Source organism: Podarcis melisellensis (genome assembly GCF_964234715.1).
Source record: "Podarcis melisellensis genome assembly, chromosome: 12".
NCBI lineage: Eukaryota > Metazoa > Chordata > Lepidosauria > Squamata > Lacertidae > Podarcis > Podarcis melisellensis.
Window position 1 is genome coordinate 35,747,479 of NC_138544.1, and position 25,656 is coordinate 35,773,134.

Below are 25,656 nucleotides of genomic sequence, written 5' to 3' on the forward strand. Positions count from 1 at the left end.
CCTCTCACCTTTACCCCACATCCAGGCCTGCTGGGAAGGAGGAAGTGCCAGCGCCTGGCGGGGCTTCTCCAAGGCGGAGCGCGCGGTGCGCAAGGCGGGTTGGAGGCCGGCCTTGGGTCGCCTGGGCTGGGGCAGGGCCGGCGCGGAGGGAGAGACCCGGGGGCTCCGGGAGCAGCTGCGCGGGGCGGGAAGCAGAGCAGACCGGGCGGCCCCCGCTGTCTGTCGGCTCGCACGCTTTCTAACCCCGCGTCGCCCGACCCACTTGCTGCATTTCTGAAGAGCTGCTGCGCGCCACACCTGCTCCTTATTTTTTATTATTAAAACGCCGTGCTCCTTTTAAAGAAGCGGTGCGCGAAAAAAAAAGCGAAAAGAAAAAGCACTTTCAGGCGGAGTTTCGCAACGAACCCCGTGAATTTCGTTGGGTTTTTGAACAGGTTTTCCCACACCCACTCCCAGCGACTCTTAAAAGAAGAGCGCATCCAGGTGTCCACAGGATATATACGGTACACACTGTAAAAATCACAATTGTGCTTGCTGATGCTGCAGCCAGAGGCACAAAGCCAGAATCTTAAGGGTTTCTTACCGCTGCCAAAACTTCTAATTACGGGTCACATTTGAGTCCGTGGGGCACACCATGGTTTGGGGAGGGTCCCCTCTGGAAGCTCAGAAGATCCATGCTATTTAAACTTTTACACCATGGAACCCCTGGTGCCTGGTTTTCCCAGTGCAGTCTATAGGCACTGATGTGATCTGATATGTGATTCTTTCCCCCTAACAATTCTTTCCAGGTGACTCCCTTCAGAACTTTCTTATAGATGTCTTATGTGTAGATTTTCTGATCCTAGGTATTAGAGTTCCTGCCAACCTAGCAGTTTGAAAGCACATCAAAGTGCAAGTAGATAAATAGGTACCGCTTTCTGTGCACTGCTCTGGTTTGCCAGAAGCGGCTTAGTCATGCTGGCCACATGACCCAGAAGCTGTACGCCGGCTCCCTCGGTCAGTAAAGCGAGATGAGCGCCGCAACCCCAGAGTCGGTCACGACTGGACCTAATGGTCAGGGGTCCCTTTACCTTTACCTTAGGTATTAGAGTTTTTTGGAAGCGACATTATTCAGAAGAATACAAACATTAACAAATATGCATGACGACTACAATATAATGCAACCATAATTATTACCACACCTATACTACAGATTGCAAAAGGTATGGAGGTATTCCCATGAACAGTGTATATAAATTAGTCTGCACATCTCAGAAATTTACTTTCGGTGTTGTATTAGTAAGGATATTAGTAGGGCCCTCTACAACATTTCTAATACCAATTATATAAGTACTGTAACACAATCAAAGCTAAAATTAAGCCTCAGCTGAAACTGGTGTGTGTGTGTGTGTGTGTGTGTGTGAGAGAGAGAGAGAGAGAGAGAGAGAGAGAGAGAGAGAGAGAAATCTTGTTTGCCCTAAACTTCACAATTTTAGTTATTGTTCTGGAGCCTCGCAAAAAGAGGGAAATGTTCACCCATTCAAAGTGAAAGTATGAAGCACTGGCCTTTCCCCAAGCTGGCTTTGTGACATCATCATTTAGCCAAGTCTGATTGCCTGCAGGATAATGTGCTATCATCACATCAGGAAAAGGTAGATTCAAATTAATTTCCAGTCTTCATTTCGTACTATGGTGAAAGGCATCTGCCACATATAAATAAAATGTCTTGATAGCTCATCTGTTTCTTGGAAGTGTGGGCCACAAAGAAATGCGTAGTTGACAAACTTTATGACAATTCCGACTGCTGAGTTTTGCATCTTGCCTGTTTCAGATGACCAGGCCATCTTTTAAACATATTTGTATCCATAGCATTTAATGTTTCTTAAGGGAACATGTATTTATGTTTATTTAAAGCACAAGCCATTTTTAATACTTGCAAAATAGCCTTGGGGCAAGGCTTTGAATTTCGAAGGTAATCTTTACTATGTGGTTTACCTAACCATTTATTTACTTAATTTATATACCACCTTTATCTTCCAAGGAGCTCAAGGTTATCCTATTCCCCATTTCATCCTCACAACCCCCCTGTGGGGTAGGTTAGGCTAAGAGATGGTGACTGGCCCAAATTCACCCAGTGAGCTTCATGGCTGGGTGGGGAATTGGACCCTGGTGGTCTCCCACGTCATAGTCCAATACTCTTAACCATCATGTCACACTGGAAGATTCATACAAACTCTAGTGAGTTCATTCCCACTGAGACCCCACTGCTTAAATAGCATCTTGTTTCTGTACAGCCTGCAGTGTTTTGAATTGTTCAGGAAATGAAGTTCTGGAACCCAGCTTACCTGACATTGACATATATAATCATTGTGTCAATGTGGAAACCCCATTGTTTGTTGGGCCATTGCCACCCCCAAACGTGGCTTGACTTAGGGTGTAGCTAGGCAGGGTGGCAGATCATTCACAATTGGCTCTCGTATGTTTTTGTTTTCTCTTTTTCTATAATATGGACCCACTGGTCTGCTGTACAGTGTTATATTTCTGCCAGTCAATCATAAAAACATTGGAAGCTGACTTGTACTACACTAGTTTAGAATTGTGTGGCAGGATTTCAAACAACAGTCCCTTCCAATCCCAGCCCTACCTGGAGACACCAGAGACCTCCTGCATGTAAAATAGTTGCTCTACCAAATGAGCTATGGAGGTTCTTCTCAGGTATTTATCAAACTGTGGCTAATTGATCGGTAATTAGTCAAATGTGAGGTAAAGTAAACAAACCAAGTCAGAAAATCAGTCTGAAAATCTCCAGTTTCTACACTCCCACCAACATCCTTCATTTTAGATGTGACTTGTCAATAGTTCCAGCAACCCCACTCCAAATCTGGAAGCTTGTGTTTCTTGGATTAGATCTTCTCATGGTCTTCCAACTGCAGATGGTCTCGCATCCAGTCTCCCATATCTGTATTTCCAGTACTGGAAGTTTATTCCATTTGCTTCTGGTGTAAGCCTTGCCTTGCCTCTTTTTTGTCCTTATGACAGACGTGACTTTAATAGAACTGACACCTACTATATCCAAATTGATTCTGGTTTGTACTTCCTTTGAAAAAGGATCTATGGGGAGTGGGGGGGGGGCTTTCCACAGGGGGTGTTTCAGATCTGTCTGCATTTCCAGCATCCATCAGTTGGCAAAATGCCTAGGTGTTTAAAGTTCACTGGTGGTCCAGCAGACCTGATGCAGTATTTTTCTGTTGAATCAACCTCAGTATATCACATCACAGTCTGCCCTCAACTAGCCTCCACCTACCAGCCAACTTTACAACCAGTCAGGGAGCAGCTGCACCTACTGTTGGTCTCCCTGCCTTCCACCCCACCAGCCCCAATAAGCACCAGCAACCACTGCAGGGATGGTTCAGTTAGTTCCAGCTCCCTGTTGTATTTCCAAATAGTTAAGCAAAGGTACATGTGGTTTAAGTGAAGCACGCAGGAGAACAGCAACCTCTCACAGTCAGACTGTAGGGCATGTTGCAGCTGGAATGTCCACAAGATGGCAGTGTTGCCTACAACAGTCGCAGGTACTGTACTTTGAAATCCTTTGTCCTTACCAGAGTTTCAGCAGAATCTTATACTATGTTTAGTTTGTCTAAAAGATGTAGTTGTTTTCTTTCAAACCATCCTCTGCATTTGACTTCTTTGCCTACTTTAAAAAAACAAAAACGTGTGTATTGGCAGTTTCTGAACTTCTAAGTTCTGTCTATTGGTCATAGCTGCAACAGTGGACATCATTTATTGCACTATAAATAAATCAGGATGTTTTGCCCAGTGAGTTGGATGAGTATTTGTGACTCCATTAACCTGCTTGCGATAGCCAGAAAGAGCATAACTGATATGGTAGAATGCCGAACTTGCAACCTAAATTAGTGACTTAAATTCTGAGCGTTCAAGAGAACGAGAGAAAAAAATAGAAATGAAAAAATATGTATTCAAAAACAAGGTGTGGAGTCAGATTTACCGGTATGTTGCTTTTGTAGTTGGGTTGCAATATTGCTGTATTGGGCTAGGAGAGACCTACCTGCTGAATACCATCTCCTGCTATCAGTACTGTTAAGACATCACACTCCCAATAGCCTCATTTGGGGGGGGGTGAAGTCTTTAACCATATTTAAGGGAGCCTTTAAACATTCAGAAAAACTTGAGTCACAAATGGCCCTAGCAGTGTGACCAGTTGCTACTGCACAGCCTTGCTGCCCATCAGAAAAAGGACTCACAGACACAACCTTGCTACTAATGAACTTCTCTCCCAGGCAGTAAAGGTAAAGGGACCCCTGCCCATTAGGTCCAGTCGTGGCCGACTCTGGGGTTGCGGTGCTCGTCTCGCTTTATTGGCCGAGGGAGCCGGTGTACAGCTTCCGGGTCATGTGGCCAGCATGGCTAAGCCGCTTCTGGTGAACCAGAGCGTACCTATTGACATGCTTTGGAACTGCTAGGTTGGCAGGAGCAGGGATTCAAACCGCCGACCTTCTGATTGGCAAGTCCTAGGCTCTGTGGTTTAACCCACAGCGCCACCTGCGTCCTCTCCCAGGCAGTAGCAATGGTATATTTACCAGAGTTTTCTTTGCAGGTGCTGATGTTCACTGCAGCCCTTAAGGTGATGACATCATGGCCCTGGCCAATGAGGATTTTTGCCCAGCCTGGGAATGTAACTGCTAATGTAGATTATCAATACTGCTATTATTACACCAGGTAATACCTAAATAGAAGATCTGAAATAGAAGTGGCTCTTCTGAAAGACTCAGTGAATTTTATTTTAAATGAAAGCATCAATTGGTTTGTTTGTTTTTAAAGAAAGGAAAAGATTCATCTGCCCTGAAAACCCAGTGTTATTTAATGGTTTATTTGTCTGCTTTCAAGTGGCAGTGAAGGTCCTCATATTGCACATGGTGAGACAAAAGGGACAATTCAATAGCAGGTGGGTAAGTGTTTCTCAGATTAGAAGTACAATTCACTAAAGAAATTTAGGTAGATATCATTAGGTAGGCAAGAAGAAACATTAGAAAGCAGAAATATATTTTAGGGTTCTTCCCCCTTTTACAATCCATAAACAGCAAGTCCATTCACTTGAAGACCTTTTACATGGGAAAATTCTCAAGCTTCTTACAAAACAGTGAACTGCAATTTTCTTTCCTGTGCAAAGGGCAAAAATTATTAATTTTGAAACATTAAATGGTTTTGTAACAATGAAACAGCATCCAATTACTGAGTAAAGCAATTCCCATGGCTATCGTGTTGTACTGGCAACTGGAGTTTCCAGACCCTTTTAAAGGAAAAAGACCAACCAGGCATCAAATGGGCACATTATCATGAATATAGAGTAGGTCCCTGAATGGCTCTATTGAATTTGTTGTGCAAGTCACATCTAATTTCTTTCCAAACTTGTAAACTAAACTTGGAGAGGAAAGCAAGTGTTGAGACAATTGAATCCTTTGTTCAGTAGATGTAAGAACACGTTCAGTTAAAGAGATTCCTGAACTGTAGAATAATGTTCACTGTGGCCAAAGAAATAAGCAGGGTGTTATAGCAGTTTAGTTCAGAACCAAGCTTGGAAGGATGGGAACAGCTCACTGCAATTTGTTGCATATTTGTATTGCTATGTTGTTTATGAAGGGCTTACATAAACTTGAACCTCTTGCAATTTATCTGGAATTAGGTCAGTCGTTCCTTTGGATATTTTTTTGTTCCTCTGGCAGAGGTCCAGGCTAACCATTTCCATTTTATCCCAAACAGTTACAGCTCATGAAAAAAAACACTGAGATTTCAAGAACTGGCTAGTCCACTGAAGTAGTTCAGCATGTCCCACTTCCTACATGGCGAGAAGTTTCAGATGGGTGGCAGATAAATATCACCAGCAGCAGCAGCCTTCTTCAATGATTTACCCCACCCAGAACACTCAAAGAGCATTCTAGTTCCCTCCCACCGCTACGTGTTCAGAATCATTAGTCAGCAACCTCCTCAGCAAAATAAATGTATGTCCAAAAATTTAAGACTCTAAAGCTGCAGTGAAATGAGGTGGCATTTGGCCTTAATTGATCCTTGTTCTAATTAGACATTGTTCAGTGATGTACATGAGGCCAATGGAGGCCTGTCTGGGTATGACTCCACATGCTTCCTCCAAAACTCAAATATATCCTCCTAAATCTCAAGATGTAACAGCGGTTGATAATCTGGTGTGATGAAATCTGCGGAAGCAGAGATGATTACTTCACATTTTAAGGACTGTGTCACAAGTTGCAAATATGTTTTGATTGCAATCAGTCTTTATTAAATTTTTGCCTGTTAATTGGAATATTTTGTTCTTTTAAAGAAGAAAGTGTTTCGGATAATTAATAGGTAAATTGATTTTCGGGCAAGGAAATTGCATGCAACCAGAAGCAACTTATCACATTTGAGAAGTTTGTGTGTGCTTTTGTGTTTCTTTTGCAATGGGTGTGTAGGTGTAAATGCACGATTTCAAAACCTTATGCCATCTGAAATGGTCCATCAGTGCAAGACATCTCCTATCACTGCCAGCACTGGCAGGGCTGATGGGAGCTGCACTACAGGTTCCGCATCTCTGGTGTCACTAGTTGGAACAGAAGTGCTACCAGTATTTCCTGTAAGTAGAACTAATCAGATGTATTATAATAGCCTAACATCACTGCCGTTCCCAAAGTTGTTGAATTATTTTTTTCCTACCGCGTGAGTGCAAACTTTTATATTGACATGGGGAAGGAGAAGATTGCTGTGAACATTTAAGTAGCCAAAACCATGAATGTTACTAGCTTAAAGAGGATCCAAACAAGCCATGTCCAAAGAAGAAAAAAGTTTATTGCAAATAATGATGTTCACGTCAGTCTGAAAATGAATAGTGCCCTTGCCTTTGAACTAATTGTCCACAGAAAATCTACAGTCCATATTTCTCTATCATCTCATTTGCTTTAGAAATGTAAGCCTTCATGGCATCTTCTTTTGACATACCTGTAAAGGGGGGGGGAAATCAGCTTTATTACTATGCCTTATTTGTTATTTTCACATGACATTGTTTTGAATCAGAATAATAAAGAGCTGTAATAAATCCATCACCTTTCTTCTGGTTCCATGCTTCCCATTTTGCTTTGCCTTTCAAATCCAGCATCCCAGGACACTCTGCCAAAAGACAACAACTAAGTTTCAATAAAAACCCACGCAAAGTATCTTTGAAATGAATATATAAACATGTAGGTATGTACAAAGTTACCAATATTAATATTTCCCACGGTCGACTGCTTGTAGAGTCCATACAGTTCTTTTAGTTCATCATCAGTTGGTTTGGTCTTTAGTTTTTTTACTTTTTCTGCCACAGTGTTGAACTCGGCCTGAAGAGAGGCAAAAATATATATATAGGAATTTCCCTTAAAACAGCCATATATTGCTTCCAAGGAGTGTGATGCTTCAGGGAGGAGTCTCTCTGAGCCCCACCTGGTCATACCAGTTCAAACTTGAGACCTTCTGAAGCACAAGACAAATGCTCTACTAGCGAGTTATGCTAAGAAGCTTCCCATGCAACCAGTCAAGTTGCATGCAGTCAAGTTGTAGCATCGCTTGAATCTCACTCTCTTTCTCTGTGTAAGCTGCAATGCAGATACTGAAGACACTGGGCAGCTCTCTCAGCAAGCTGGGTTGTTTTTTGTTTGCCTTGGTATTTTTCTATTCTTGGGTATAAGGTTTCACTTGAAGTAAGGTTTCAGTCTGACATGGCTACAAGAACGTCACATTATACTACCAGGCCAGAATATGCTCGTCTGCGATAGGACCAATATTTAAAATCACTTACTGTACTTCTCAGTCCTATGCATGTTGGTTCAAAAGTCCCAATGGACCTACTCCCAGGAAGGCGGTATAAAATGGCAGCCTTGATGCAGGTTTATTTCTCTGTAACACTTTAATGATCAGCAAGGGGCTAATTTGGCTCACTGATTTTAAAGCATGTTTATAGACTGGAATTACCTACCCAAGTTTATTTTCGAGTAAAAGGCATGGGGTTTTATTATTTCTATATCAGTATCACAGTGCTCCACCACAAAGCAGGTTTATGCTCATTTTATCCTAAGATTTCTGTCAGGCGGGCTAGGGTGAGCTAGCAGCTTGCCCAGGAGTCAGCAAACTTTTCCAGCAGGGGGCCAGTCCACTGTCCCTCACACCTTGTGGGGGGGCCAGACTACCGTATATTTTTTTGCGGGGGGGGGGGGAGATGAACGAATTCCTATGCCCCACAAATAACCCAGAGATGCATTTTAAATAAAAGCACACATTCTACTCATGCAAAAACATGCTGATTCCCAGACCATCCATGGGCCGGGTTTAGAAGGCAATTGGGCCAGATCTGGCCCCCAGGCCTTAGTTTGCCTACCAGATCCGGCCCCAGGCCTTAGCTTGCCAAAAGGCCTCATTTTGGGCTTCATGGCTGCCATCTGTTCAATATTCTGTCAGCTCTACTGATTTTCGACTACACTGAGGTGAGAACTACATTACATGTGAAACACAGATAAGTTCAGATAAAGTTCTGCTCCCCTGTTTCTCCATAAAGGGCATGCTCAGTTAGCTTGCATTGTCATATAACCACACTAGTGATGGAACCACATATTGCACGCAATCAACAACCCAAGTTCCTCTGTCTTTGAGCTGAAAAAAGACAGTTATCCCAAGTTCAATATTATTTTTTATAGAAAAAGGTTTCCTTCCCATGGGTGGTGGGAGAGAATGGTTTTTGGCTGCAAACAACTTCTTCCACCCTAATCCTCTCAAGACCAGGTGTGTGGCTTTGATATTTGCACTAATGACAGCTCCCAAGAGCAGGGAGCTTTGAATAAGTGAATCTAGTAACTCAAGGATAGAGCGAGTGTACATTTTTGTGAATTGGCTCCTACAACAATGATGTTTTTAAAAAGAGAAACGTATGGGACTGGAAAGGCTGTTTTTCAGTTCTCTTTGTCAGTCTCCAAGAATCACAGATCATGTTTCAAGAATTCTAAATGAAGAACTTGACTAGTTTTACATATTCATTTATATAACACATTGGCCACTTTTCCCACACAAAAAAACATTAAAAATAAAGGTGCTAGTCTAGAGTCCACATGGTTTAGCAATCTCCTTTCCCCTTTAGAGCAGAGCTAGTTTTACAAAAAGCAAGACATGCCCAGCATCTTTTTATTCTGCTACTTCAGGGTAACCTTGAGTCAGTGTCAATAATTCTCTCATCTGACTTTGCTATGATTCTAAGTCACAAGAGACGCATTACAGTGATGCAGGAAAGGAGATACTGCTCCACTATGCGTAGTACAGCTCTTGTATTGACCCTTCTTTGCCAACAACTGACATGCATTACCTATGCCCCAATGGCTACATTGCTAAGTTATTTGATTAGCACTGTGAAATCTCCAGGCAGACCTGCAGTTATATGCATGATGCATGAGCAGTAGGATGCGTATTTTGCACAAAGCTCATGACACAGTGATCCTGCCAGAACTGCATGCCAGCCTGTGGCAAATCAATCGGGCTCTTTCCTCACAAGTGCTCTAATGTCTGTTATGAGAAATAAAGGTCAGGTTAAGCATCGTGGCTATTTTAACAAAGGTGTCATAAGGAACCTGTCTCTCCTATCAGAAAGTAAAATACTGTACAAATAATTCAGTATGAAACTTTCCAAATAGGCAGACAGCCAGCACTAAAATCCAGACTCTTAATCAACTCATCCTTGGCTCACAAGGATGCAGTCGTCAACTCTTAAATTCCCATAACCTCTCCCCCCAACAAACATTCATTAGATGAAACAACTATAAACCTCACTGAAATTAAACAATGAGCTACTGTGTTCCATTACAGAGCAGTTATAACAGGGCACCCATTCATTACTGTGTCCACTATGTGTAACCATAGTATCCATTCATTCATTCATGCTATCCTATTTTAGACCCACTGATACAAATACCGTTACAAATTCAGAGTTGGTTTCCCACCATTCTGTTGATTAATTCTCACTATTCTTTCTTCCCACATGCTTCTATTAATATTAGAATAGTAGATTTAACTACACCTAGCCATAAAAAGCTTGCCACAAAATTATGGTGAACTGTCCAGTTCCAGAGGAATGCAGGTGGTGCTGTGGGTTAAACCACAGAGCTTAGGACTTGCCGATCAGAAGGTCAGCAGTTCGAATCCCCACGACGGGATGAGCTCCCATTGCTCGGTCCCTGCTCCTGCCAACCTAGCAGTTCGAAAGCACGTCAAAGTGCAAGTAGATAAATAGGTACCGCTCTGGCTGAAAGGTAAACGGCGTTTCTGTGCCCAGCTCTGATTTGCCAGAAGCGGCTTAGTCATGCTGGCCACATGACCCGGAAGCTGTACGCCGGCTCCCTCGGCCAATACAGCGAGATGAGCGCCGCAACCCCAGAGTCGGCCACGACTGGACCTAATGGTCAGGGGTCCCTTTACCTTTATCCAGTTCCAGAGAATACGAATAGCCAATAGGATTATTACAAACTTGATCACCAGGAGCTGTTTTTCAAGCATCAGTAAGGAGCCAAAGAAACACACTTATACCTAAGTGCTTAAGTTAGTCCGGTAGTTGTTTTTTTATATACTTTGAGCAGCCTGCCCACCCCAGCATGCACATCATACATTTAAAAGACATTTCCCCTCCCTAAAGAATCATTGGAACTGTAGTTTTTAAAGAGTGCTTCATGTTGTAGGCCTGTGAGGCGTACATTAGTTCTAGTGATTTTTCCAGGGGCCAGAGAATGCACTTTAAACCCAATGATTTATACACAGCCTAAATCAGTGGCCTTAACAGGGCATGGGGTCCCATACTGGTGTTACAGGAGGAGATGTCAAGTGTGGTGGGAAGATTAAAGGACAAAGAAACATTTTAAAATTTCAGTGTAGTATAGTGTAAGATAATATAGTATCAAAATATTTTTTTCTTATTTGCAGAATATGGGTATATTTTCAAAATCAAGCACTGCTAGGAGTGCTTCTTTTTGTTTTCCAATGTATTTCTTTTCCAGTTTATTTTCTTATAATTTTTTATTATTATTCTGAAACTGTGGCCTAGAGGGGAAAAGTTTTAGAACCACTGGCCTAAATCAATGCTTTTAAAAGTACCCTTTGGCTGCAATGCTATACTGTATACTTAGGAGTAAGTCCCATTGATTACTGGGACTGCACTACTCATAGGACTGCACTGTCAACTCAAAAGTGGTCTGCCAGGGGCAATAGCATGGGGGGGGATTGCTACTGTGCAATGTAACCCTGACGTCCTTTTCAGCATGCAGACTACCTGTGCTTTTTAAAAGATACCAACCAGGGTGGCAATGGCTTTGTAAAAAGAAGGAATCCCAGTAAATTCCCCCTCTAGCTAAGAACATAAAATCTCATACTTCTTAGTGGGGGTGCTTTGAAATTATCTGATAAACTATATTCAGAATTGTTTGCGTAAAGTCACTTATGCACTTACTCTGAATAGGAGAAAGAAGATCTGTATTGTTACAGGGGCACTGAAACATAAATTTTTTTTTCCACGAATATGTAATCTCATTAGTTATCCCTAAATATTCTGTAATCACCTTGTGAGCTCTTTTGCAAATAGCGTATTACAGCTCACCCAGAAGGCATAGCTTGATTGCGCAATATAGAATTGCCTAAATAAATGTATAAAATAGGTTGCGATTGACTGTCTGCATGCTGCAGCAACCTTTCTGGAATGCCAAAACCGAGAAGAGAGCCCCTACATGGCCATGCACTTTGGGGAAAAGACATTTATGGGGGGGAGGAACCCCATTAAATCACAAAGGTGGCATACAAATATTATTAAAGAAACAAAAAAAATCTTAAAATCTATTTACAGTTGCAACTGATGTGGGAAAACTATTGTATTCTAACTGGATGCTAATCGCGTTTGAGTACAGTTGTGTTTTTTAATTCTAAATTGCTCCGTTGCTTTATTACATTTCTACATCTAGATGGCATTATAAGAAACAAGCTAGCAGCCATTCATTTAAATTGGAGTGGGGGGCTGTGGCTTGCTTGTGTGCAGAGAGTCACAAAGACTGCATGTTACACAACAATCATCTGTAGTCCTCAAATCCCCCTTGCGAAAGATTCAGCCAAAATCCAGGCAGTTAAGCAGAGCTGCTGTGTGCAGAGTTTGAGTACTTCTGGGGGAGGGATTATGATGCTGCTGAATCTGCCTTCACCAGCTGCATCGCTTTAGCTCATCCTAGCCTTTCTCTGCATGATGCTAATGCTGGCCCAGCAGAATAAGTAGGAAAGAGCTGAGGTCTGCACATCAGAAAGAGAAGAGGCTGCGGCTTCCGATCCTAGCATGCAAGTGGAGTGTTGCAGTCCTCGAACTTTGCTGCTCCCCGGCCATAAATGCTCTGATGGAGGAAGCCGTAAGTGTTTGTGCAGTCACACTTAACTTGGAGTGGAGACTAGCTAGCACATGAACAAAAAATGAACATGCAGCACCCAAATCCTGAAAGACAAGACTCTCCACTGCTCCCCTATAATTCTCTAAAGCTGAAACCCTAAACCAGTCCATCAGGCAGGTAGGTCCCTGCCTTGTCCCCAAGCAATTACACAGATCTTCTGCAACTGTGCACGGAAACTTGCCCAAGTTTATGGTTTCAACACTAAATGGATTGCAACTCCCATTTGTGTGGTTGGGTGGGGACGGAGGGACTCATTTCATCACATTATGCTTCATGAATCAGTACAGTGGTACCTCGGGTTAAGAACTTAATTCATTCTGGAGATCCGTTCTTAACCTGAAACTGTTCTTAACATGAGGTACCACTTTAGCTAATGGGGCTTCCCGCTGCCACTGTGCGATTTCTGTTCTCATCCTGAAGCAAAGTTCTTAACCCGATGTACTATTTCTGGGTTAGTGGAGTCTGTAACTTGAAGCATCTGTAACCTGAAGCATTTGTAACCTGAGGTACCACTGTACTAGCTGGAGGAACTGCAAATGCACGGCTATAACTGTCCAGGTTCTAAAGTTTTAAGTCCTCAATTCCTCACCTATATACTTCGACATGAGGTGCAATGTTATAGTGACTTGTGGGGGGGGGGCGGGGTCCAGTTGATCACCGCCGTGCTGACCCCTGAGCCAAACAGCTGGGGGGGGGATGATTCCCTTCCAACCAAAAGGTGTAGGAAATAGTCAAATAGGGAAACTCAAGTCACGCACTCCTCTGTACTTTTTTAAAAGAGTGTATTACACAGCAATTCTATACACGTCTGTTCAAAAATAAGTTCTATTGAGTTCAATGAGGCTCAATCCTTCCAGGTATAGGATTGCACGGTGCAGGCATAGGGTTTGCCTAAGAATAGCTTCGCTGGATTGGATCGAACCCAGCAGCCGATCCTGCACAGCACAGGAGGTCACTCGCCGGATACTGCTGCAAAACCTCAGGACCAGCCGCCCTCCCCTGCTACTCCTCCCCAAGTTCCACTCTCGGCGCAGTCCAGGTCCCTCCAGAAACTGCGCTCACGCCGCTGCTTCAGGCGCCGCCGGGCTTCCCCCCGCCCCGCTCCTTCCCTCCAGGTTCCCTTACCTCCAGAGTCATGGTGCACAACCTGCGACAACTCCTGCGCTCTCAGCAAAGCCCCGCCCCCGTCCGGAATGAAGCCGCTGCTCCCTCTCGCAGCCCTTATTTATAATGCCGTCGGCCCAAGCGTCCCCATTGGACAAGAAGGCACTGTGACGTCGCACCAGAGGCGCGAGCTCCCGAAAAGTGAGCCAAGTAGGTGATGCTACTGCTGCCGCCTCGCCGCCTTGGAAACCAGACCAGCTGCGGAGAGGCAGCGCGCTTTGGTGATTGGCGGCTGGGCTTTGCGGCAGCAGCCCCGTCGAGTCGCTAGGGGGCAGTGGTGAGCAGCGCGACAGAGCGCCGAACGCTGAGCTGCAGACCCGTTCGCAATGGGCTGATCTTCAAGTACGACCTGCAACAAAATGTTGCAGTGTACCATTGATTCTGACCATGGGGATTGGGGAACTGGTCTCCTCCAGATTTTGTTAGACTGCAGCTCTCCTCAGTAGCATGCCTGCGGAATACTCTCCCTGCAGAAAGCCACTGGATCCCCTTTTTAATAGCTTAAGATTTTTTTTTATTTCCCCATGTTATTATTGCCTTCCAATTAGGTTGACTTATTTTTCAGCTGCCTTTTGTTTATTGCTGATTTATTGTTCCGCCGTCTGTCATATTGTACATTTTAGTCTATGGTTCGTTTTATTGCATATGTTTATAAGCCTTGTAAGCTGTGTTGCATATCTGTTGGTTTAAAAACCAGGATATAAATAAAAACAACATTACAACTGCTGAGAGTTGTTAGGAGTTCCCTATTTCCCTCACAGAGCTGCAATTCCCAGAGTTCCCTGGTAAGAAAAAGAATTGATTGTTAAACAGCACTGTGAGGGGAACAATGGTCTCTTAACAACTCTCAGCACCCTTTGCAAACTTTCAAATCCCAGGATACTTTAGGAAAACTGTCCTGAGCTCTATGGATGAAGGGTAGTATACAGATTTACTAAATAGTAATAATAACAAACCATGGTTTTTAAAAGTGGTTGATAGTGCTTTTCAGATAAATTAAACATTTCAAAAAGATAAACAGAAAGGACTCTCCATGAAACCTTCAAAATTAGAAAAAGACTTAATAAGCACAAATAAAAAAATGCTCTCTAATACAGTATGTATAAGCTCCTTCTTGACTGGGAGGTCAAGGAGGAGGAAGTGAAATGTGTTATGGTGCCATGAGCTGGAGACTTTGGCTACAACATCCAGATGGAATCATGGGAGAGGCTGTGGAGGGAGGACCTCCACAGCATGCTATGACTTGAAGGAGAACTGCATGAAGATGCTCTACAGTTGGTATTTAACACCTGTAAAATTTGCCAAAATGTATAAAACTAGATCAAACATCTGTTGGAGATGAGGGGAGGCGGAAGGCACCATGATCCACATGTGGTGGAACTGTAAGAAAAGCAAGGATTTCTGGGAAACAATTTACAATGAAATTTTAAAAAATGTTTAAATGTACCTTCCCAAAGAAGCCTGAAGCCTTCCTACTAAGCATAATGAATAATGAAATCCCAAAAAGATTAAGGAAAATATTTATATACGCGGTAGTAGCAGCTAGGATCGTTATTGCTAAAAATGGAAAGGGGACTCTGTGCCCACAAAGTTAGATTGGCAAAGTAAAATGTTAGAATATGCTGAACTAGCAAGATTAACAGCGAGCTTCCGAGACCATACAGATCGAATATTCAACAGAGAGTGGAATATTTACAGAGATTACTTAAAAGAACATTGTAATATTATCACTTCATTGGCAGGCTTGGATTGCGTTTCTGCTTGAAAACAGGAGACTGTTACAGAACAAAATGATAGAGAATCTAGGAGAGATAAAATTAAGTGTGCAGTGAAAGGGAATTTAGGAACCACAATGGGGGGGGGGGGACATTAGAATTACTAAAGGATGCAATTAATTCTGTGTCTTTCTTTTGGGTACGTAAGCAATTTTTTTTGTTAATTGCTATATATAGTTCGATTTTGTTTTCTGTTTTGTTAAACCAATAAAGCAATAATAATAATAATAATAATAATAATAATAATAATAATAGTGCTTTATATGTATGGTGTTGATGTGGGCAAAATCTAACAGCAAGGAGAGGCAAGAAAACAGAATGGAATTGTTAGTCAGCGACTCATTGGCTGCCAATGAAAACTTGTCAGTATTTTGAGGGTGGGGTTCAAAGGCATATTGGAAATTTAGTCTATATGCATATTGGCAATTTAAAACACAGCAGGGTTGCTCCCCCCTGATGCATTTCAAGTTGCAATTTAACTTTGCTCTGTACACCAGAGCGGAGAGAGGTATGTCATCATCACCCGATGCAAATTACCTCATTTGTTTCCCAGCGCCCTTTGACCTCCCAAATCCAAGGAAGATTTACTCCGCCAATGTGCAAGGGATCTCTTCGCTTAATGTCTCAAACTTCAGCTTACGCCAAAACTTTTTTAAAAATAAACAAACTTGTTGCAGCAGTATGACACTAATCCTTGCCTTTCTCTGTGTCAAACCTCCCCCACCCCCCAAAAAATGCAATTTAAAGCAGGCCTCTTGCATTTGCAGTTTAAAATGGGAACAAAGCAAACTGAAAGAAAATACCTTGGTCACTGGAATGTATTGCTTCCTTCTGAATATTATGTTACAGTTTATTTCTATGTTGTATGTCAGCCAGCAAAGGTTTTGCACAGGAATACAGTACATTGAATTTCCGCCGTGCCCTTGGAATGCACTGAAGCGAGAATGATTGCAATGTGCATCCCATTGGACGTATCGCTCGTTTAGTGCCACCTAGTGTTTATTTCATGCAGTGCTAGTTCGTTCTTGCCCATTAGGGCTGATGCGTCATGCACACTTGCATTACATCATTGATCCTAAATGGGCAGGCATAGGCGAACTCCAGATGTTTTGGGACTACAACTCCCATCATCCCTAGCTAGCAGGACCAGTGGTTAGGGATGATGGGAGTTGTAGTCCCAAAACATCTGGAGGACCAAGTTTGCCTATACCTGCTAAATGGGTGTCATTGTGCTAACAGATTGTACAGGTTTGAAGAGGAGCTCTCTCCCCACCCCCACTTGGTTTTGCCACACATTAAAACATTAAGTTAGCAATGTTTAATGTACTTTAAAGTTTATTGTAGGAGGGTAATATGTGGTTTACGTGGGGGAGCAACAGTTTTGTTTTTGGTGTGTGTGCGTGCGCGCGCACACACGTCTGTTCAGACGACCTCAAAGTGACTTTTTGTTGTATTTATAGGCTTTAAACAATAAAGTTCATTCAACTTTATTCATTCAGTCATTCGGCAGATGAAATAGGGCTTATGCCACCATAGAGCTGTCAGCCTTTAAGTCATGGGTGCAGCCAGGATTTTTGTTGGGGGGGGGGGCAGAACCAATGTGATTGGTCAGTTAGTTAGAAGTATTTCTATTGTTTTACTTGATGGGGGGCAGCTGTCCATGCTTTAAAGTGTTATAAGACCCATTTCCTGTTTTTGAATAAGGACTTGGTGGCCCTCTTAGATCGTATGCTGCTGGGTTTTATTTAATAGCAATCTAAGAACTGTTACTTCTCTCCTTCAGTAGGACTCCTGTCCTTTGTCTCTAACAGCAGAATAGCAAGCAGATATTCCACTAGAGTGTTTTCAATTTGCTTACCAAAGGAGAAAGCTGTACCTGTTGAACTACCCAGATCTGCATTTATATATACAGTGGTACCTCTGGATGCGAATGGGATCCTTTCCGGAGCCCCGTTCACATCCTGAATTGAACGCAACCCGCGTCTGTGATTCACCGCTTCCATGCATGATGTCATTTTGAGTACGCATGCGCGAGCGGCAAAACCTGGAAGTAACATGTTCTGTCCTGTTACGTCGCCGTGGAGCGTAACCTGAAAACGCTCAACCAGAAGCTATTTCAACCCGAGGTATGACTGTACACACACACGCTCTCTGTGTGTAGCACAGGAACCTCTGCCAGCTGGAGGGAAACAGTGGGAAGGTCTCTTGGTTGATATTATGCAGTGATGGGCATTCCATGCCTTGCCAGCTGTTGCTGGACTTGGTTAGAGCTGATAACGCCACAGTTGCAAGCTCAATCCCTGTACGGGACAGCTGCATATTCTTGCACTGCAGGGGGGTTGGACTACTAGATGATCCTCAGGGTCCCAACTCTACAATTATTCTATGACTCTGACGATGCTTGCTGGGGCTGATGGGAGCTGGACTCCAGTAACGCTTAGAGCAGGGGTCAGCAAGTTTTTTCAGCAGGGGGCCGGACCACTGTCCCTCAGACCTTGTGGGGTACCTGACTTTGATTATTTTTTTTGGGGGGGGGTGGTGAACGAATTCCTATTCCCCACAAATACCCCAGAGATGCATTTTAAATAAAAGGACACATTCTACTCATGTAAAAACACGCGGATTCCCTGACCATCCGCGGGTCGGATTTAGAAGGCGATTGGGCCGGATCCGGCCCCCGGGCCTTAGTTTGCCTACCCATGGCTTAGAGGGTTCCAGGGCCCCCTTCCCCTATGTCTTGGGTTGTGGGGAGTCCGAGGGAACTAGTACGGCAGAAAGGCGTGACCTTATCCTCGGAGTAAAGCCCCGTCGAGCACAGCTCGCACGAAACCTACGCGAAGACTGTGCTCGCAGCGCCCTCTGGCGGCCGCCGCAGGGGCAAACCGCGGCTTGCGCGCCTGCCTTGCGCCTGGCTTTCCGGGCGCAAGCTCCGCCTGGAAGGAGGGCGGTCCTGGGCCAGGCGAGCCGGGCTCTTCCGCTTCCCTCCGCGCACTCAGGAAGGTTTTGGAGGCCGCGGGAAGGAAGCCGGCACCGCAGCGCGCTCGGCCGCCGGAGAGGAGCCTGAGAGCGGACGCCCACGAGGGTCGGAAGGAGTCCTGCTGTCTGCTGTAGTGGTGGGTTGTTGCCACGTGGGGATGGGGGCGGGTTATGGCCAAGTCTACACGTGCAACGGCCAGAGGTGGTAGCAACGTTTCCGAATGCTTCTTGCTGCCGGAGAAGAGGGATTGAGCACGTCTCTTTAACAGGGAAGGTTGGGCTTCGTTGTTCAACTTGCAGAGAGGTGCTTTTTCCCCTTTTACGCTTAAGGAAGCTTTCAAAGAGGCTCATCTCAGCTGCAACCCGAAGGAGTCCTTGAATTTTAAATTATCGGAAGTGATTTAGTGCAGGGATGCTCAAGATGTCAGTGATTTAGTGCAGGGATGCTCAAGATGTCAGTGTCGGTAGATCTGCCTATCAGGGCCAGGTATAAAGAGCAGGGTGCGTGGCACCGTATTCTGAGTCTAGACTTCCGTTTTCCCTTCCAAATCCGAACGAAGATCTTCTTGCATAAAAAAGTCCACCCCTGGTTAGCTTTCTGCAGTTCAGCAACATATTTTCTGTGGGAAAAGCCATTATGTTTCTGCTGCTGAAAAATTGGGAGTCAGAAATTATTGATCATCTATTGCAAATTACCCAGCGATCTCCCAGTAGATACTAATCCATGGGTAGGCAAACTAAGGCCCAATCGCCTTTAAATCCGGCCCGCGGACTCAGCGTGTTTTTACATGAGTAGAATGTGTCCTTTTATTTAAAATGCATCTCTGGGTTATTTGTGGGGCATAGGAATTTGTTCATCCCCCCCCCCCAATATAGTCCGGTCCCCCACAAGGTCTGAGGGACAGTGAACCGGCCCCCTGCTGAAAAAGTTTGTTGACCCCTGATAACTAATAAATTTTATGCCCACTGTCTTGAACTAGTGCAGTCCCCTATTTAGTGTAGGAGTCATGCAGCCACAGTTTGCCTTGCAGCCTCTATCTCAAGTGCAAGCGACAGATGTTGAGCAAACAAGCAGCCTTCCTAAATCTACTGTTTAGATATTCTCGTTACTTTTTATCTATTATCCTTTATATGTTTTTAGCTTCCTGTGTTACCCATGTTTGTTTTTATTTTCATCAGCTGCTGTAAGTCCTGCTTCTGGGAAGAAAAAAGCAGGGTTTAAATAAGTAAAGTTGATGATAGAACAGACATGGTTTTACATCGAGAGACGTTGCACTGATGCATTGAGACAGGAGTCAGATATACAGATGGGTTGTGACATGTCTTCTTGAGAGAGACAAGGGAAGCTTAAATATTGAACTTGACTAGATAGTGCACATCGATGGCAGAGTCCAGGGTAGTGTTTTGTTGTTTTCATTCATTTGAATGGGGCTAGTACAGGGAACCCCCTCCTGAGATTGTAGCCTATATGCAGAGATCTCACGAAATGCAGAAATCGAACTGAATTCACAGATCAGAGAGCCCAGTGGAAAGACACATTTCTGAGATTTCTTTAGGAACACTCTTTTTTAAAATTTAGGATTTAAATGTCCTTCTAAACGATACTAGCTTTTCCTCCTAGACTTTTCATAGTTCTAGTATATCGTGCATTATTTCCAAAATATAATTCCAAAAATATTTCAGCATCAAATGGAAACACATTTGTCGCTTACAACTTTTAGATCCTCGTGGCAAATTTTTGCGGACTCCCCTTTTTGTATGGCTAAGCATGTAGCGCTGGATATAAGCAACCATGCTTTGTGCAAATGAAGTTTATTTTGCAGTTTCAAGGCTAGGTAGAAGTTAAGAACCTAGCAGTGTCAAATATGTTAGGAAAATATATATTAAAGAAGCAAGAATGTGTTGGGATGGGGGACACATGCCTATAGATGTTGTGTATATCTCTGGTTTAGTTTGCAGAATTTTTTTTCTGCTTTTTCATTCGCAGCTCAGGTTGGCGAACCATACCAAGAGCATCAAAGATGTCCCTTCAGGCAGCAAAGGGATCGTCAGCCCGTAAATCGAAGCAAATGACTGTAAAGACATCTTTGAGCAACCCATATACTCTGCAGTGGAGCCCTGTGGATGGAGCAGACATGCACTACATACTGGAAGCCTTAGGAGATGTTATGAAACAGACTGGGTTAGAAAAGGTAGAGACTCGGAGAAGGACGAAACCCTCTTCTGGAAAGAAGCAGGAGAAAGAACAAGGCGATGGCCAGACCAGCAGACTTCAAGACGAGAATTGCCCTGGAGATGCTAAAGCACATGGGTGGACAAACTTGCAGATCAGGAACCAACTCGCTATTGGGATCAATGAAGTAACAAGAGCGCTGGAAAAAAATGAGCTGCTTCTGGTGCTTGTTTGCAAGTCTGCCAAACCTGCTATGCTAACGTCTCACCTTATTCTGCTCTGCGCAAGCCGGGCCACTCCAGCTGGCCAGGTTCCACGCCTCAGTGAAAGCCTCGCACCGCTCCTCGGGTTAACGTCCGTCCTAGCCCTGGGATTTAAAAAGGACACCGATGCTTTTGCAGAGGTAGCCAAAACCATTATCCCGCGAATACCACATTTGGATGTGCCCTGGATTCAGCACGGGACAGAACGTTTGCTGGCCACTGAAGATGCTCCTCCGGCGAACTTGCAGGTGGGCGAGTGCACAGAGTCAGACCCGGAAGAGCGCTCTCCCAACCACAAGCGGAAAAGAGCAGATTGCAGCAGGATTGCCTCTCCTGCTACAGCTCTGCAAGCACTCAAGGTTAAAAAAATAGTACCCAATCCAAACAAGCGAAGGAAGCTTCCCAAGACTAAAAAGCGCATTTCAAAGTAATCAATTATATTGGCTTGTTCCCACATTTCTCTCTCTCTCTCTCTCTCTCTCTCTCTCTCTCTCTCTCTCTCTCTCTCTCTCTCTCTCTGTGTGTGTGTGTGTGTGTTTAAGAAGCCAGTAAAAGCTATGTAATACTAACTAGGCTTGCAGTTAAGAATATATACCAACATTACAAAATTCATATTTGTGGCAAGATATTCAAGCTAATAGCTTGGTACTGGACACATGTCATTATATAAAATCTAAAAGTGCTTGGAACAAAGCCTTTTTCTGGATTAAATGTAATTCAAAACAAAATAGTATGGAAGTGATAACGTTTATTCAAACATCCATCTGTGCTGATAGATTCAATAGCTAGTAATCTCTTTAAGATGCCAGAATCATAAAACATCTGCAAATTTGATAGCACAATGTTATCCTTTGGACACTTGCATTTGGTCAAATAATGCATGCAGAACTGACCCCAGATGCATTTGGCCTTTAATAGAGGAGTATTTTCTTTAGCATGTCAATCAGCCCAAATTTCTGCAAGAAGAAAAGCACTTCAGATTTGGATTTTGGGATGCAGGTCACAACTGTTCTTGCAGATCCCACAATGCAGATTTCCTAAACAGAGGTTACAGCCTTGCCATGTTCAGTTTAACAGCATGCTATTGAATCTAAAAACTAAAAATGCCCCTAAACAGCTAAAACAGGGGTGCAACTTAAAATGGCTGCTCAGAGGAAACTTGTTTCAATCAGCTGCTATTAATATATTAATACCGAAAACAGGCAAGTTGTAGGGACAGTAAGGAGGCAGTAGCAGCAGCAGCAAGAACCGAATATAGGATGTGTAGTTAAATTATTACCTATTTAGTCAGGTGCAAAACTTTGTGCTTGCAGTAGTCTGTGCTTAAAGGGTTATGGAAAGGCAAAATCACATGTCTACACCAACTGTGCTTTGCTTTCTTACCTTTCCAGCACAAATATTTAATTTGTTGTAATTTTATTACATTTCTATTCTGCCTTTCCTCTGCCATGGAAACCTAGGTGGTTCTCTGGTGGTCACCCATCCAAGCACTGACCAGACCTGCTTGGCTCCAGCAATTTATTGGATAATAATTGGGAAGATTGTTCTCAGTTGTCTAGTGAAGGAGAAAAATGAAGGGTTATAATTAATCTTATGAAGTCTTGCGTAGTTCTGAGGCTTTCCTCACTCTTACTTCCACACTAATTTCAGCTATTCAGTGCTATTTTAATGTTCTTTCTCTCACTCACACACACTTGTTTAACCATCATGTGAACTTATCCAGATCACTACTGAACATCTTCACCTTTGATTGAATCATGGTGCATCAAATTGAAAGCTTAGAGAAGCGTGGACTCATTTACAAGAGCCATTCAACCTATACGAACTCACTGAGAAATCAATCTGGGGTGAGTCTAGCTTGGGAAATACCTTTGTTTCAAGCAAGCAATGTCTGTGCATGGCCTTTGCTTTTTTTCTAGGCTGGTTGCCATTATTAGAATTAAATAACAAGGGTGGGTGGGTGGGAGAAAGAAAGAAAGAAAGAGACACATTATGGCATATTAGTTAAGGCTGGTAACAACCAAAAAAAGGTACTCGCAGGGTTCTGAACATTTGCTTATAATAAGCTCAAGGGACAGTGAAATCCTTTGCTCCAAAATCCAGGATATACTACTGCTACTATAAGCAAATTTTACTTATTTACACAAACATACTTTTTGTTTAAAATGGACATCCCCCCCTTTTAAAAAAACAACAAGTAGACAAAAGGAATATGTGCAATTTTGCAAAAAGCCTTGAACACATTCAGTCGTAACATCTTGATAACAGTACTAAAATTCTTAAGTTTTTTATGTACAGGCTGCTCATAACTCTGCCACCGAAAGAAACCCCCGAAAGGTTTTCCTTCTTCATCGCTGCAAGATTAATAGAGTAATATATAATTCAGGCAACATATAAACACCAGCACTAAACAGTGCAATACTTTTGAAGTCAAGTCAGTGATCTACTGAAGATCGAAGTACAAATCTGTAATTTTTTTTTATTTTATTGATTTGGCAGCATTGCTTATGGAGAAACAAATGCACTAGGTCAAGACCAGCGCATTTCCTGTACCACTCCACAGTTACAAAATACATCCAAGGTTTTCCATGTTTCCTAACAGACAGTCATAATACTCCCCAAGGATTTCCTCCTTCCGACGATGACATCCACGTGATGGAAAATAAGCAGAAACACTCAAAATCGGCTCCTTCATTTTGTTACATTGATAAATGTACACTACCACTTAATAAATAGAAATGCAGCAGTTCAGTCACATTAACAGTAAAGAATTTGTACTCTATTCCACCACTGCAATCGAGTTGGTTGTACAAAAAACAGTCTTTTACGCAGGGGAAGGGAAGGGGGGGAAAAGAGAGAACCCTTTTCCATCAAGATGCGAGCTAAGCGTTGGAAATTAAAAGAAATGTGCTTTTATTTCGTTTCATCCACAAAACAGTAAAAGGTTCATGAGCTTTTTCTCTCTCTCTGGTCCGAGCTGAGCTGAAGGTGTGAAGGATTGGTCAGGCATGGGTCTCCTCACTTCCCCTCCGCGTGGCCCCAAGGTTCAAAGGATTATTTTAAAATTCACCAGCCTTTGTGCTTCTCTCCTCTTGAACGGTACCGATCCAAGAGCTTCCATCAGCCCAGGTGATTACTTCCGAGAACTATAAATAGAAGTGTCCTTCCTCATTATTGTAATACAAGACCGACCTAGAAAGACAACAGCGGGTTAGTCAGTGCAGGAAAGGGTAACAAATAAAAACATTGGTAAGGAAATCTCCAGCCCATTGGCTTCATTAGGCCCAGCACAGGTGCCAAGTTGGCCCAGCAGACAGTTCTTCAGAAACCATTATTGCCTGCCCCACCCCACCTGTTGGGCAAGTATGGATGAGGCTACAAAGAAACCACCGGCAGCTCCTATTGGTTCCTTTGCAAGCAGAAGTCCCTGTCAGCACCAATCAGCTGATTGGCACTGACAGGGGATTGGCTGCACTAGGGAGTTCTTCCTTGGGATTCAATACAAATTGATTTGTACTGGCGGAGTATGCCCCTTTAAAGGCATCAGATGATTGGCACTGGGAGCTGGCCCTTAAAGGAGGTTGCAGTAAATGTACTCCAGCTGATCAGTGGTTAACGTGATCCTCTTTGAACGCAGGTGTCAATCAGCTGACACCAGGTGAGTAATAGGGAGGCAGTCCATGGGGAGTGAGAGAGTGACCCACTGGACAGATCCAGTTCCCCACCCATTTTATGACTTAGCGCTAGAACGGGCTTTGTCAGACACACTTGTTGCTAACTTCTGGCCCTCCAGATGTTGCTGGACTCTTAACTCCCATCAGCCCCAGCCAGCATGGCCAATGGTTAGGGATGATTTTACATGTAGTCTAGTGACATCTGGTGAGCCACAGTTAGCCTCCCCTGCCCCAGGATACAAGAGCAAAGTCACAGGGCATCTAGGTAATTCAAATCACTATAGACAACTGAACCTCTGTGAAATGTGTTACCTTTTCAGAGTCCATGCCAGGACACCTCCAGTTATACAAGTAATACTGCAAGTTGCCGTCTCCGATACCAAACTTCAGTTTTTCCAGGAATGTTTTGTTTTCCATCAAGTCTAGTGCATTGAACACATCAAATCCTTTCTGGCAATATGAGAAAAAAATAATGATTTTTTTCCTAGTAGCATTTGCATCAAGGTTACCTATAAAAGTGTGCTGTGCTTACAATGTGATCCCATCATTTGGTACAGATCCTGCACGGTAGGTATAGTCACCCCTCCATTTCTTGCAACCCCCCTGCTGGCATGTCTGGGGGTTAGCTCCCCAATTCTGTTGCTAGTCACATGTATGTTGAAGCATGCAAAAACTTCCAAGTGGTGGGCAAGTGGAATTGAATTGATACCCAAATTCGCTTTCACTCAATGCACCATGGGCAACATTCAAGGTTCTGTGCCAAAGGAGTCCAGTTTGCAGAATCCTCACCCCTGACAAACAGGAGGAACCAGATCACATGTGACAGATGGCAAAGGGTTTTTTTTTTTTTAAGTTTGCTAGCTTCTGACTTGTAGTTTGTGCAAGACAAAGTTGTTCTGGACAAACCTGAAGCACGCTTGGCAAGCCAATCTATTGTACATGAAAACTGTAATCAGACCAATACATCGAGACTTTTAATGATGGCAGGGGGTATAAAAAACAACTGAGAGAGATCAAGAGCTATATTTACTTTAACCGGAACTAAAATGACATCTACTGATGGAAAGTTACTTTATCATTATTTTATATTTCATTTAGAGCTCTTTTTGAAAAAAGTTTCTTGAGGTTTTCAATTGAGTACTGACAAAACAG

The 25,656-nt window shown here is 43.3% G+C and overlaps 3 protein-coding genes and 1 long non-coding RNA gene across 8 annotated transcripts in view; 2 read left to right on the forward strand and 2 right to left on the reverse strand.

Moving 5' to 3' along the window:
* The first annotated feature begins 181 nt into the window (after positions 1–181).
* LOC309353413 lies at positions 182–5,856 on the forward strand. Of its 2 annotated transcripts, none has more exons than XR_014161824.1 (4): positions 182–788; positions 4,598–4,719; positions 4,822–4,945; positions 5,761–5,856. It is a non-coding gene; the product is annotated as an uncharacterized lncRNA (long non-coding RNA). The 2 variants fall into 2 exon arrangements; XR_014161825.1 differs by lacking the exon at positions 182–788 and adding an exon at positions 4,476–4,504.
* Positions 5,857–6,820: 964 nt separating this feature from the next.
* ACBD7 (acyl-CoA binding domain containing 7) lies at positions 6,821–13,749 on the reverse strand. Its single transcript, XM_081882777.1, has 4 exons — positions 13,605–13,749; positions 7,250–7,367; positions 7,096–7,158; positions 6,821–6,990 (listed from the first exon to the last, which is right to left on the reverse strand). The coding sequence occupies exons 1-4, from the start codon at positions 13,614–13,616 to the stop codon at positions 6,917–6,919; spliced, it is 267 nt and encodes an 88-aa protein (XP_081738903.1). The 5' UTR covers positions 13,617–13,749; the 3' UTR covers positions 6,821–6,916.
* Positions 13,750–18,380: 4,631 nt separating this feature from the next.
* Positions 18,381–21,286, forward strand: RPP38 (ribonuclease P/MRP subunit p38). The gene is made up of 2 exons (XM_081882698.1): positions 18,381–18,531; positions 20,382–21,286. Exon 2 carries the CDS (start codon positions 20,416–20,418, stop codon positions 21,259–21,261), a length of 846 nt encoding a protein of 281 aa, XP_081738824.1. The 5' UTR covers positions 18,381–18,531; positions 20,382–20,415; the 3' UTR covers positions 21,262–21,286.
* A 272-nt stretch (positions 21,287–21,558) lies between these two features.
* The window catches only part of NMT2 (N-myristoyltransferase 2), a 32,716-nt gene continuing 28,618 nt past the window's right edge, over positions 21,559–25,656 (reverse strand). For all 4 annotated transcript variants that reach the window (XM_081883525.1, XM_081883524.1, XM_081883523.1 and 1 more), the window contains exons 11-12: positions 24,817–24,954; positions 21,559–24,022 (exon numbers count right to left, since the gene is read on the reverse strand). In XM_081883525.1, coding sequence (XP_081739651.1) covers positions 24,002–24,022; positions 24,817–24,954 — 159 coding nt within the window. In that variant the 3' untranslated portion in view covers positions 21,559–24,001. The remainder of the gene's footprint in view (positions 24,023–24,816; positions 24,955–25,656) is intronic.